Below are 9,952 nucleotides of genomic sequence, written 5' to 3'. Positions count from 1 at the left end.
GCCGGGAGAGGACTGTGGGGAAGTGACCCTCTTCCAGCCCCAGCCATCCCGAGGGCAGATGACAGGGAGCAGGGGGCCCTCCGGCACAGGAGCTAGGCATCCCCCCACTGCCGGGGGTCTCAGCGCAGATCCTGCCCTGTGCCAGGGTGACACTGTGTGCTGCCAACCCACATCAGCAGGGATGGAGCCACGGGAGATGCTGCCAGCTGGACACAGCACGTTGCGCTGCCCGCAGTCCCGGCAGGCTGCCAGAGACATGGGGAGACTTAGCAACTGACCTCAGCAATGGGTGCTCTGGTCTGGTCTACCCTGTGCACCCTGCCCCGAGGGCAGCATTATTCCCCTGATGTCTCAGGAGCTGAGGAAATATTTCAGGGCCTGGGGACAGCCAGCTTCAGCTTCTCTCCTGCTGCATGCTGAGGGCACACAGAGGTGTTTGTACACTGCAAGGCCACTCCAGCCCCGAGGGATGGGAAAGCAGGATGTGACTCCAATAGAAAGGAGGGACAGGCAGGTAGTAAAGAGAACTGACATTCTGTGTTGCTGTGACTGCCAAGGTCCCTCTGTCCTGGCACCATGTTGGCCTGTGGGGAAAGGACAGAACAATTTGGGGAAGGCACAGGGGATCTCCTGCTGCCTCTGCTAGAACCTGGGCTCAGGGAGGAAAACGGCTGGGAGGAAAGGAGCCAACTGGGCTCAGCAGGGTACCCTGGTGAGACAGGCTCAGCACCCAAAGGTGCTGAAGAAGGCATTTGCTTCCAGGAGCAAGCCCTTTGCGTAGACACGCAGGGTGTAGAAGAGGGTGACGAAGTCCTGAGTGCTGAAGAGGGTGTCAGCCAGGGCGAAGGCGAGTGTGGAGGGGATGAAGCCCCGGCCGTACTCCACCATCCAGGTGCCTGCACTCCACTGCACTGATGTGGCCTCTCCTGCCTGGTGTACGATGGTGTCGCCTGCCAAAACACATACCAGCACAGCTCCCAGTGGCTGCCTCACATCATGCCCAAATGGGAGACACGGTGTTAGGGCCTGCAGGGTTGAGCCTTCCAAGTCGACCCCAGCCTTGCTCCCTTTTCTCTTACTGCCACCCACTGAGATCTGGGATGTGCCACTGGAGACCCAAACTGCTCTATCCTGAGCTCTTGGCCTCTGTCATCTCAAAGAAAGAGCCTCTATGACAGCAAGTGGCTGTGCCCCAAAGACATGAATGCAGCCCATAGGTCACCATACTGCTGCCCTTACCTGGATAGTAGATCTCACTTCTGGTGGTCCCCTCCTTCCACTGCCGGAATGTCCCCGAGATGATGGTGTCAGAAATATCTGCCCAGTAGCGACCTGAGAACAGACAACACTGGCTCAGTGTCTCCCTGGCAGGGACAGCACAGGAAGCCAAGGTCCAGCCCAGGTCTGAATTGTGGAGCAAGAGGGTCAGGATGGCAGCCCCTCTGCTTCGATACACCAATAAGTGCCAATGGCTCTAGTACCCTCACTGTCTCTGTAAAGAGCCATACACCACCAGCCAGGGCTGCTTGGTGTCCTTAAACCCCATCATTTCCAACTTCTTTGGCATTTGCTCCCTCCTGAAGCACTGGGAGATGAGATGTCTGCCATCGCCTGCCAGCTGGATGCAGAGAGTCCTGGCCACACAGCATGTCACACACAGCGACCTGCAAATGCTGCAGGACACCATGGGGGCTGGTCCCCTTGCAGGGAGTGTTTGGCCAGCATCATTCACCCCATACAAGTAGTGAAGCAGTGGGCTCCCTGTGCTGGGCACACCATGGCAAACTGCACCTGAAAGAGTGGAGTAGAAATAGCTTGGAGAACTCCCCTGCCCAGCAGCCTAGTCCCCCTGCTCACCTGAGTGTCCCCCAGTGTCAACTGCTGTCCCGAAGAGCAGCACGTACTCGGTGAGCGAGGCATGGAGCAGGCACATGGAGCCCATCCACCCGCCCGCATTCACAAATACCCACTGCAGGTCCTCGTCTGGCAGGATGTGGCCTGGGTGCTTCTTTCGCAGCTCCACAATAATCTTGGAGAAAGCCAGCTCATGGTCCAGTCCTGCAGAACCCAGGGTCACTGTAAGTCCCTGGCACAGAAAAAGCTCAGCCGACCAAACCCCCGAATCCCCTGTGCAACTATAGTTTCAGCACACCCTCGAAGAAGTCTGCCTAGGCGAAGATATCTCCTCTCTCCAGCCCTCAGCTCCCGCTGACCCAGCTCCACTGCCTAACTGGATGGTGACAGAGGATAAGGTGCACTGAGAGCTCCAGTCCTACAACCTATCCCAGGTGCTGGGCAATGTGGGAGATCTAAACAACGTGACAGTGCCCCTGTCCTGGTTACATGCAGCCCCGACCAAACTCCCCGTGCCCTATGGCTCTCTTCTGAAGCCCCAGGCCTGACCCACCTGGGGCTTCAGCCCCAACCAGGTTGGATGATGCTGCTGCCCTGGTCCCCTTTGCTCCAGTCCCATCTTCCACCCCGCTTCCCCTGCATTCCCTGTTGCTACTCCCCGGTACCGATTCCCTCCCTCTCCCAGTCTTGCTGTCCAGGTCCAGCTCCCTGCCCCTCCCTGACACCAGGCCCATTCCCCCCAGGATCCCGGACCCCTGTACCGGATTCTCCTCGGACCTTTACCCCGCTACGGGTCTCCCCTCCAGCCCAGGCCGCCGCTCCCCTCCACGTCCTCTGCTCCTCTCTCCATCCCCAACCCTCGCCTATCCCCATCCCCACCGCCAGCCCTCCCCGGCCCCGCTCCCCGCCGCCCCCCCCGCGTCCCCACGGGCGGCGCGTACCCGCGTGGTGCCGGGCGAGCTGTGCGATCTCGGCGGGGGTGAACTCGTACCGCTTGGCCGCCAGCCACCCGCGCAGCCCCTGCAGCAGCAGCGCCAGCGCGCCCAGCGCCAGCCCGGCCCGCAGCGCCCGCCGCCCCCACGCCGCGCCCATGCCGCGCTCCGCCGCCCCGGCACCGGGAGCGGGACCCGGGCCGGGACCGCCCCCGCCGCGGCCACGCCACGCACGGCCCGGGCGGCTGCGCCGGCGCGGCGGGGCGGGGCGGGAGGCGGGAAGGGGCCGATCCCAGCGGGTTTCCGGCAGTGGGGAGGCATGGAGCCGTCGCTGGCCGGGGCGGCGGAGGGAGGTGGCCGCTTCCGTGCCGGCGGTACGGATGGGGTTGCCTTCCTCCATGCTTCCCTTCGGAGCCCAGCACCACCCCGGGAAGCCGGACCTGCGGCGACCTTCCCTGCCCAGAGCAGCGGGGCTCCCGGGCTGGGACGGGAGGAAGGGTGGAGCTGAGGGAGGGCATCAAGCGGCGTGCAGACCGTGCTGCTTGCCCCCTGAGGGGGTGGGTGCGTGTTCCCCCATTGCGGGGGTCTGCACCTGAGGGCCGCTGCTCTCCCTCCCCGCAGAGCACCAGCACGTTCGGTACAACCCGCTGCGGGACGACTGGGTGCTGGTGTCGGCCCACCGGGTAAAGCGCCCTTGGCAGGGTCAGCTTGAGAAGCCGCCCCCTGAGGATGTGCCCCGCTGGGACCCCAAGAACCCGCTCTGCCCTGGGGCCACCCGGGCCAACGGCGAGGTACCACCAGAGACACGGGACCGGGCTGCCCCTGCCACCCCCTCCTGCCTTCATACATCTCTCACCCCGGCAGGTGAACCCCAAGTACGAGGGTACTTTCGTCTTCCCAAATGACTTTCCTGCACTGCAGCCTGATGCTCCAGAGCCTGGTAACTTTGGGGAACAGAGTAGGCTGCTGGAGATGCCCCATCTTGGGTCCTTAGGGTGGTCTGGAGAGGCTTGGGTTCTGTCTCAGCGCCTTCTCCCTGCCCACTCTCTGTTCTTCCCCAGACGACAGTGATCACCCCTTGTTTCGAGCTGCCCCAGCCCGGGGTGTATGGTAAGTACCTACATGGCTCCAGCAGGTTTGGGACACAATTTGTTGAGAACATGTAGAATGGTGCTGGGCTGGGCCTGCTTTTCTCATGCAGTGCCTGTTCTGTACACTGCTGCTCAGTTTTGGGGTCATTCTGGGGGTTTTGGCCCTGTCCCTCGTCCCATGTCCCACTGCACCCAGAAAAGCTGTGAGGGTCTCTGGAGACACCCGCAGTCGCAGCTAAGCGTGTTTGCTCTACAGCAAGGTGATGTGTTTCCACCCCTGGTCAGACCTGACGCTGCCCCTCATGTCCCTGCCAGAGATCCGGGCTGTCATCGATGCGTGGGCAGAGCTGGCGACAGAGCTGGGTGCTTCCTACCCCTGGGTGCAGGTGTGGGGCTGGTGGGGGGCTTCTCTTTTTTGGGTGAAGGTGGGAGGCTGTCACTGGGTACTCTGGCAGTACTTGGGGTTGGGAGCATCCTGGCTGTGTGTGGGTCTATTTCTTTGTGCCCTTTGTCCCCTTTGTGCCCTTTGAGCCTTTGTGCCCTGCTGAGCCTTTCCAGTGGGTGAGGTTCTGTCATCCTGAGGGCTGCTTCCCTGCTGTGCTGGGGACACCATGACAGACAGCCTGCAGCGGGGGCCCTGGGGCTGGGGCCTGCTGGCTGCACCTCTTCCTCTTCTTGTAGATTTTCGAGAACAAGGGAGCGATGATGGGCTGCTCCAACCCGCACCCCCACTGCCAGGTGAGGCTGTCCCACTATGACCTGACTAAATTACATGTCCCTGTGGTGACCCTACAGCAAACCCTGAGGGCAGATGTGAATGGCAGTCATCCTGCCCTGGTCGCGAAGCTTTTCATAGTGAGGATACCTCTGTGTCTGTCCTGTCACCTTTCCTCTGGGGACTGTCCCTTGTGGCTGTCACATGCCAGACTCTCCACCTGGTGGCAGCAGGGACCTCCAGATGAGCAGCGCGACTAGGGGTTCCCCTGCAAGTGAGGGGTATGAGCACCTCAGTCCTGTGCCCCAATGTCCCTCCCAGGTGTGGGCCAGCAGCTTCCTCCCAAACGAGGCACATCTGGAGGACCGGACCCAGCGCCAGCACCTGAGCCAGCACGGTGTGCCCATGCTGCTAGAGTACGCTGAGCAGGAGGCTTGCCGAAAGGTGAAGGCATGGATGTTGTCCGTATCCCCTCCCTGGGAGCTGGTTGTCTTCTGGGGTGGGCTTCCTAGCCCCCAGGAGCTGGGCCCTATGAGTGCCCTGGGGCTTTGGGGGTTTGTGTGTAACACCTGCCTGCAGGGCTACGGGCTGGGGACAGAGTGGCTGGACAGTGGCCAAGCAGAACGGGATGTAGGGGTGCTGGTTGGCAGCTGACTGAACAGTGAGCCAACAGTGTGCACAGGTGGCCAAGAAAGCCAAAGGTACCTGGCCTGTATCAGGAATAGTGTGGCCAGCAGGTGCAGGGAAGTCATTCTTCTCCTGTACTTGGCACTGGTGAGGCTCCACTGTAAATACTGTGTCCAGTTCTGAGCCCCCAATTTAGGAAGGATGTCGAGATGCTCAAATTCATCTGGCCAAAGGCAGCAAGGCTGGTGAAAGTTCTGGAACACAAGCCCTATGAAAAAGAGCTGAGGGTGTTTAACCTGGAAAAAAAGAAGGCTTATGGGAGGCCTTATCACCCTCTACAACTCCCTGAAAAGAGATTTTAGTCAGCAGGGGGGTTGGTCTCTTCTGCCAGGCAGCCACTGACAGGACAAGATGACACAGTCTTAGTCTGTGCCAGGGAAGTTTAGGCTAGACATTAGAGAAAAATTCTTCACTGAAAGAGTGATTGGGTATTGGAATGGGCTCCCCAGGGAAGTGGTGGAGTCAGAAAGACTGGGTGTAACACTCAGGGCAGTGATTTAGTTGATAAAGTAGGGTTAAATCATAGGTTGGACTTGATTATCTAAAAAGTCTTTTCCAACCTAACTGATTCTGTGATTCTGTGCCCTGCAGGAACGGCTGGTGGTGGAAAATGCGGACTGGTTGGTCGTGGTACCATACTGGGCTATCTGGCCCTACCAGACCCTGCTGCTGCCCCGCCGCCACGTCTGTCGCCTCCAGGACCTCAGTGACAGTGAAAAGGACAGTGAGTGGCTCTGAGCTTTGCTGTACCCCATCCCACATCCTTTGGCTTGACCTTTGTTAGGAGGCAACCATGCTGATGCTGGATGTTGATGATGCTGATGCTTGTATCCTTGGGGGCTGCCGAGCTTAGCGGAGGAGGGGAAGGGCGCCTCTGTTTTGTTAGGATAAGAACTAGTTGTTTGGGTACAGTCAGCACTGCTGGTGGCACTCATGTCTTTTTGGGGTGATGAAGCACATGGTACTCTCTGCTTTGGTGGAAGCTTCTCCTGCTGCATTGCTTGAGCTCCCTGTGTAAATGGGGAGGGGTGGAAATTCTCAAGTGCATCCCTCCTGCCTGTCACTGATGTCCACCCAGGGGGAGGTGCTGTGAGTGACCCCACTGCACACCTGGCTAGCTGCTGGCCAGCTCAGGGTGTAAATCACTGTCACTTTCCTGCAGGCCTGGCCTCCATTATGCAGAGGCTTCTCATCAAGTATGACAATCTCTTTGAAGTCTCCTTCCCCTACTCCATGGGCTGGCACGGTGAGTGGCATGGCTCTGCAATACTCTCATTCACATCCCTGTCTCCTCCCTGTGGCTCATGCAGTGCCTCTACCCCCTGCAGGAGCCCCCACAGGCCCCTATCTGGAGGAGGACTGCAGGCACTGGCAGCTCCATGCCCACTACTACCCTCCACTGCTGCGCTCTGCCACCATACGCAAGTTCATGGTGGGATACGAGATGCTGGCGCAGGCGCAGAGGGACCTCACCCCGGAGCAGGTGAAAGCAGCTCAGAGGGGTTGGGGGACCCAGGGGGTTGTGTGCCAGGGCTGTCCCTGGGACCAGCCCCTGGCTGTCCCTGTGCTGTGCCCTGCAGGCAGCTGAGCGCCTGAGGAGCCTCCCCGAGGTGCACTACAAGAAGAGGGCTGAGGAGGTGTGATGGGGAACAGCAGAGCATCCAGTCCTCGGATGTGAGTGTGAGGAGGGCTCTTATTGCTTCCCACCGCTACCTGAAGGGAGGTCATAGCCAAGTGTGGGTTGGTCTTTTCTCACAGATAACTAATGGTAGGACAAGAGGGAGCAGCCTGAAGTTGTGTTAGGGGAGGTTTAAATTGGATGTTGGGGAAAATTTCTTCACCGAAAGGGTGGTCAGACATAGGAACAGGCTGCCCACAGAAATGGTGGAATCACTGTGCCTGGAAGTATTAAAAAACAAGTGTAAATGTGGCACTTAGGGACATGGCTTAGTGGTGGGCTTGACAGTGCTGCACTAACAGTAGAGGTTTAAGATTGCATCATTTGGTGTGCTTGGTGAGGCCACAAGTCAGCTGGGAGTGGTCACAGCTGAGGTCTGGAAATTCATGTCAGTTGTGAACTCTCTGAGGTCCCAGATTCTCCTGAACCTTGTCACAACTTGGCTGGTTTGTGGGACTGGTTTTGCCTGTTTGGGGATTTGGGGCCTAATCCTGTGGCATCCTTGTGTAGGTGGTGTTCCTTATCTCTTTCACCATCCCATGCTCTGAATTCTGCCCCCATGGCATGCTCCTACCACCACTAAAGGGCTTACCCTCCTTACTACTCCAGTCTCACTGGTGGGACTGGGACGACTTCTGCCTCATGGAGGGGCACAACCCCCCTGGACAATAAAACCTGGAAGCAAAGTGCCTCTACCTGTGCTCTCGTGGCTTTCAGCCCTAGGTGGGAGGTTTGGGGTCTCTGGTGAAGACACCCAGCTGCTGGTGGGGGATAACACGGGGCTCAGGGGATGTGCTGGCAGTCCAGTACTTGTTGCTTTGTCCCTGCGTCTGCACTGCCTCCTCTTCCTCCCTGGGGGGAGCTCTGAATCTGTCTGAGTGCTGCAGGCTTGTGGAGGAGTGGGAAACAGAGAAGGAATGGATGCAGCCCAAGGCTTAGCCAGCTCCTGGGAGAGGGCTGAGCCCTGGCAGACTTGCTGCACAGAGGCTGCTGGCTGAGATGCTCAGCCCTGGAGCTGTTCCTCTTCATCCTCTCTGGCTGGGAGCCCTCATGGTGCCTGCTGCAGGTACAGGGGCTTCTGGAATGCAGCCAGGAGGTGGTTCATCACTCACCTGGGGACTGCTAGGGAGTCCAGCTCTCTTTCTGGTGCTGCTCCCCCCATTCACTGTGCCTGCCTGTGGGTGGGATAGTGATAACCTGGATGCTGGGCTGAGCTGGGGGATATTCTATTCACCTTTGTCTTTGCTTTCCTCCCTTTCCCTCTAGGAAAGCTCTGGGACTCTGCAGGGGTAGGTGATGGACACTGATGCCACCACAGCTGATGTGGGGGGATGCCAAGCACTATGAACCCTCACATTTTCACAAATATTTTTATTTTTCACTAATAAGCCATTCTCACAACTCTCTATGAGACCCCTCTCCTTGTCCAGTCAGTGAGTGTGCTCCTGGGGAGTAGAAAGTCCCTCCTTGCAAGGAGATAAATGCTCTCCTCCTTCCTCCAAGACGGTATTTCATGGGGAAGGCTGTGTTCCCTGTGCCCCATCCATGCGTTGCTCCCCTATGGGGCTAGGACAGGGCCTCCTGACCTCTGTGATGTTGGCTGCCCTCCTACATGCTGGTCCTATCTTTCTGCTTGATTGCATCACCCCAGAGCCCACAGACTGCCCTCACCTGGCCTCTGCGCTCCCCAGGTGCTCCGGGGCTATGCGGAGGAGCTGGTGGCTGACCCTTGAGCTTGGAGCTGTCATTGTGCACAGCATCCCTCACCAGGGCATGGGGGCTGCCCAGCTGGGAATCTGGCTTTTTGCAAAACTGATTTCTCCGCTGCTGGGACAAGCAGAGTCCGTTTGGTCTCTGCCACCATCCCGATCATGAGCCCTTTCCATTGCAGCATGTGCCTCTGCTCCAACTTCCCGACTTCCCCGCTTTTTCTCCAGGGTCCTGGGAAAGCGGCAACAAATTGCCTTAAGTGTGGCAATCCAGCTCGGGATGATTAGCCGCTGAAGCGGTTGTAACGAAGCTAGTCATCTCCCTGCACACGCAGTTAGCTCTGATTTAATGGCCCGGCGGCTCCCAGCCCCGGGCTGCCGCGCCTCGGCCCGCGGCCGTAAATGAAACTCGCAGTTAAGTCAAGCGGTATTAAACTTTACAGTCGCCGTCTCTAAAAACGGGACTCTCTCCAATAAATCACGGCAAGTGGGATTGTAAATATCAGGGCAGGATCCATATTGCTTAATTAAACAGACCTAATGAACAGCCTGTTTCTTGTGTTGTGATTTAGGGTGGAGGCTGGGGAGGCAGTGCGTGCTGAGGAGGGCTGCTGCCCGTGCCAGGGTCCCCTCTGCTGCAGGTACCAGCTGCTCAAGTTTATCTGGTGTTAAAAAATCTCAAAGATGGCCTGAGTATTAGTTTGGGGTGGTGTTTTTTGTTTTGTTTTGTTTTGTTTTTTTGTTTTTTTGTTTTTTTTTAGTTAAAATCTGCCCCTTGAAATCTGAAACCCGGTGAAAGCAGCAGTTAGAGGAGAAAGAGGAGAGGGTACACCCAGGTATGAGAGCTTGACCCTGGTTATGCTGAACTCCCCACTTCCTCACAACAGATGCAACCTCCTGTTGCCCTCATACTTTTAGCTTTTTATACTACTTTTTCCTTTTTACTTTTTTTTTTCTCCCTCATACTTTTAGTGCACGGGGGTGTGAAAGGCTGGAAGGGAGCAATGAGCCTTTCCCATTGCACAGGGAGGCTTCAGGGTGGTGCAAATGGAGCTGCTGGAGATGGAAAGGCATTGCAATTCATAGGTGCCATGGCTGGTGTGCTGTAAAGCCCCAAGTCTTTTATATTTTGCTAGTTGCAGTCCAATTGTAATTAAAAAGTGATTTATTGTAGGAGATTAAAGAAGTCCAGCTGGTGAGGGATGACGGAGTGGAGGGCCTGCGGTGTACCCAGCTGTTGTTCTTGACTTGGGAGCATCAAAGGGGAGCTGAGGCCCATTGGAGTT

The 9,952-nt window shown here is 57.7% G+C and overlaps 2 protein-coding genes across 2 annotated transcripts; one reads left to right on the top strand and one right to left on the bottom strand.

Annotated features, from left to right (window-relative positions):
* Nucleotides 1-618: 618 nt before the first annotated feature.
* SIGMAR1 (sigma non-opioid intracellular receptor 1) lies at nt 619-2,946 on the bottom strand. Its single transcript, XM_021554567.2, has 4 exons — nt 2,796-2,946; nt 1,858-2,058; nt 1,240-1,332; nt 619-950 (listed from the first exon to the last, which is right to left on the bottom strand). Exons 1-4 carry the CDS (start codon nt 2,944-2,946, stop codon nt 724-726), a joined length of 672 nt encoding a protein of 223 aa, XP_021410242.1. The 3' UTR covers nt 619-723.
* A 141-nt stretch (nt 2,947-3,087) lies between these two features.
* On the top strand, nt 3,088-9,213 carry GALT (galactose-1-phosphate uridylyltransferase). Its single transcript, XM_021554576.2, has 12 exons — nt 3,088-3,160; nt 3,408-3,577; nt 3,651-3,726; nt 3,848-3,896; nt 4,134-4,263; nt 4,559-4,615; nt 4,914-5,036; nt 5,871-6,003; nt 6,442-6,525; nt 6,608-6,762; nt 6,860-6,953; nt 7,468-9,213. Exons 1-11 carry the CDS (start codon nt 3,106-3,108, stop codon nt 6,920-6,922), a joined length of 1,095 nt encoding a protein of 364 aa, XP_021410251.1. The 5' UTR covers nt 3,088-3,105; the 3' UTR covers nt 6,923-6,953; nt 7,468-9,213.
* Nucleotides 9,214-9,952: the final 739 nt, after the last annotated feature.

The sequence above is a fragment of the Lonchura striata genome, chromosome Z (assembly GCF_046129695.1).
Source record: "Lonchura striata isolate bLonStr1 chromosome Z, bLonStr1.mat, whole genome shotgun sequence".
Classification (NCBI taxonomy): Eukaryota; Metazoa; Chordata; class Aves; order Passeriformes; family Estrildidae; genus Lonchura; species Lonchura striata.
This window is presented reverse-complemented; position numbering and strand designations above follow the sequence as displayed.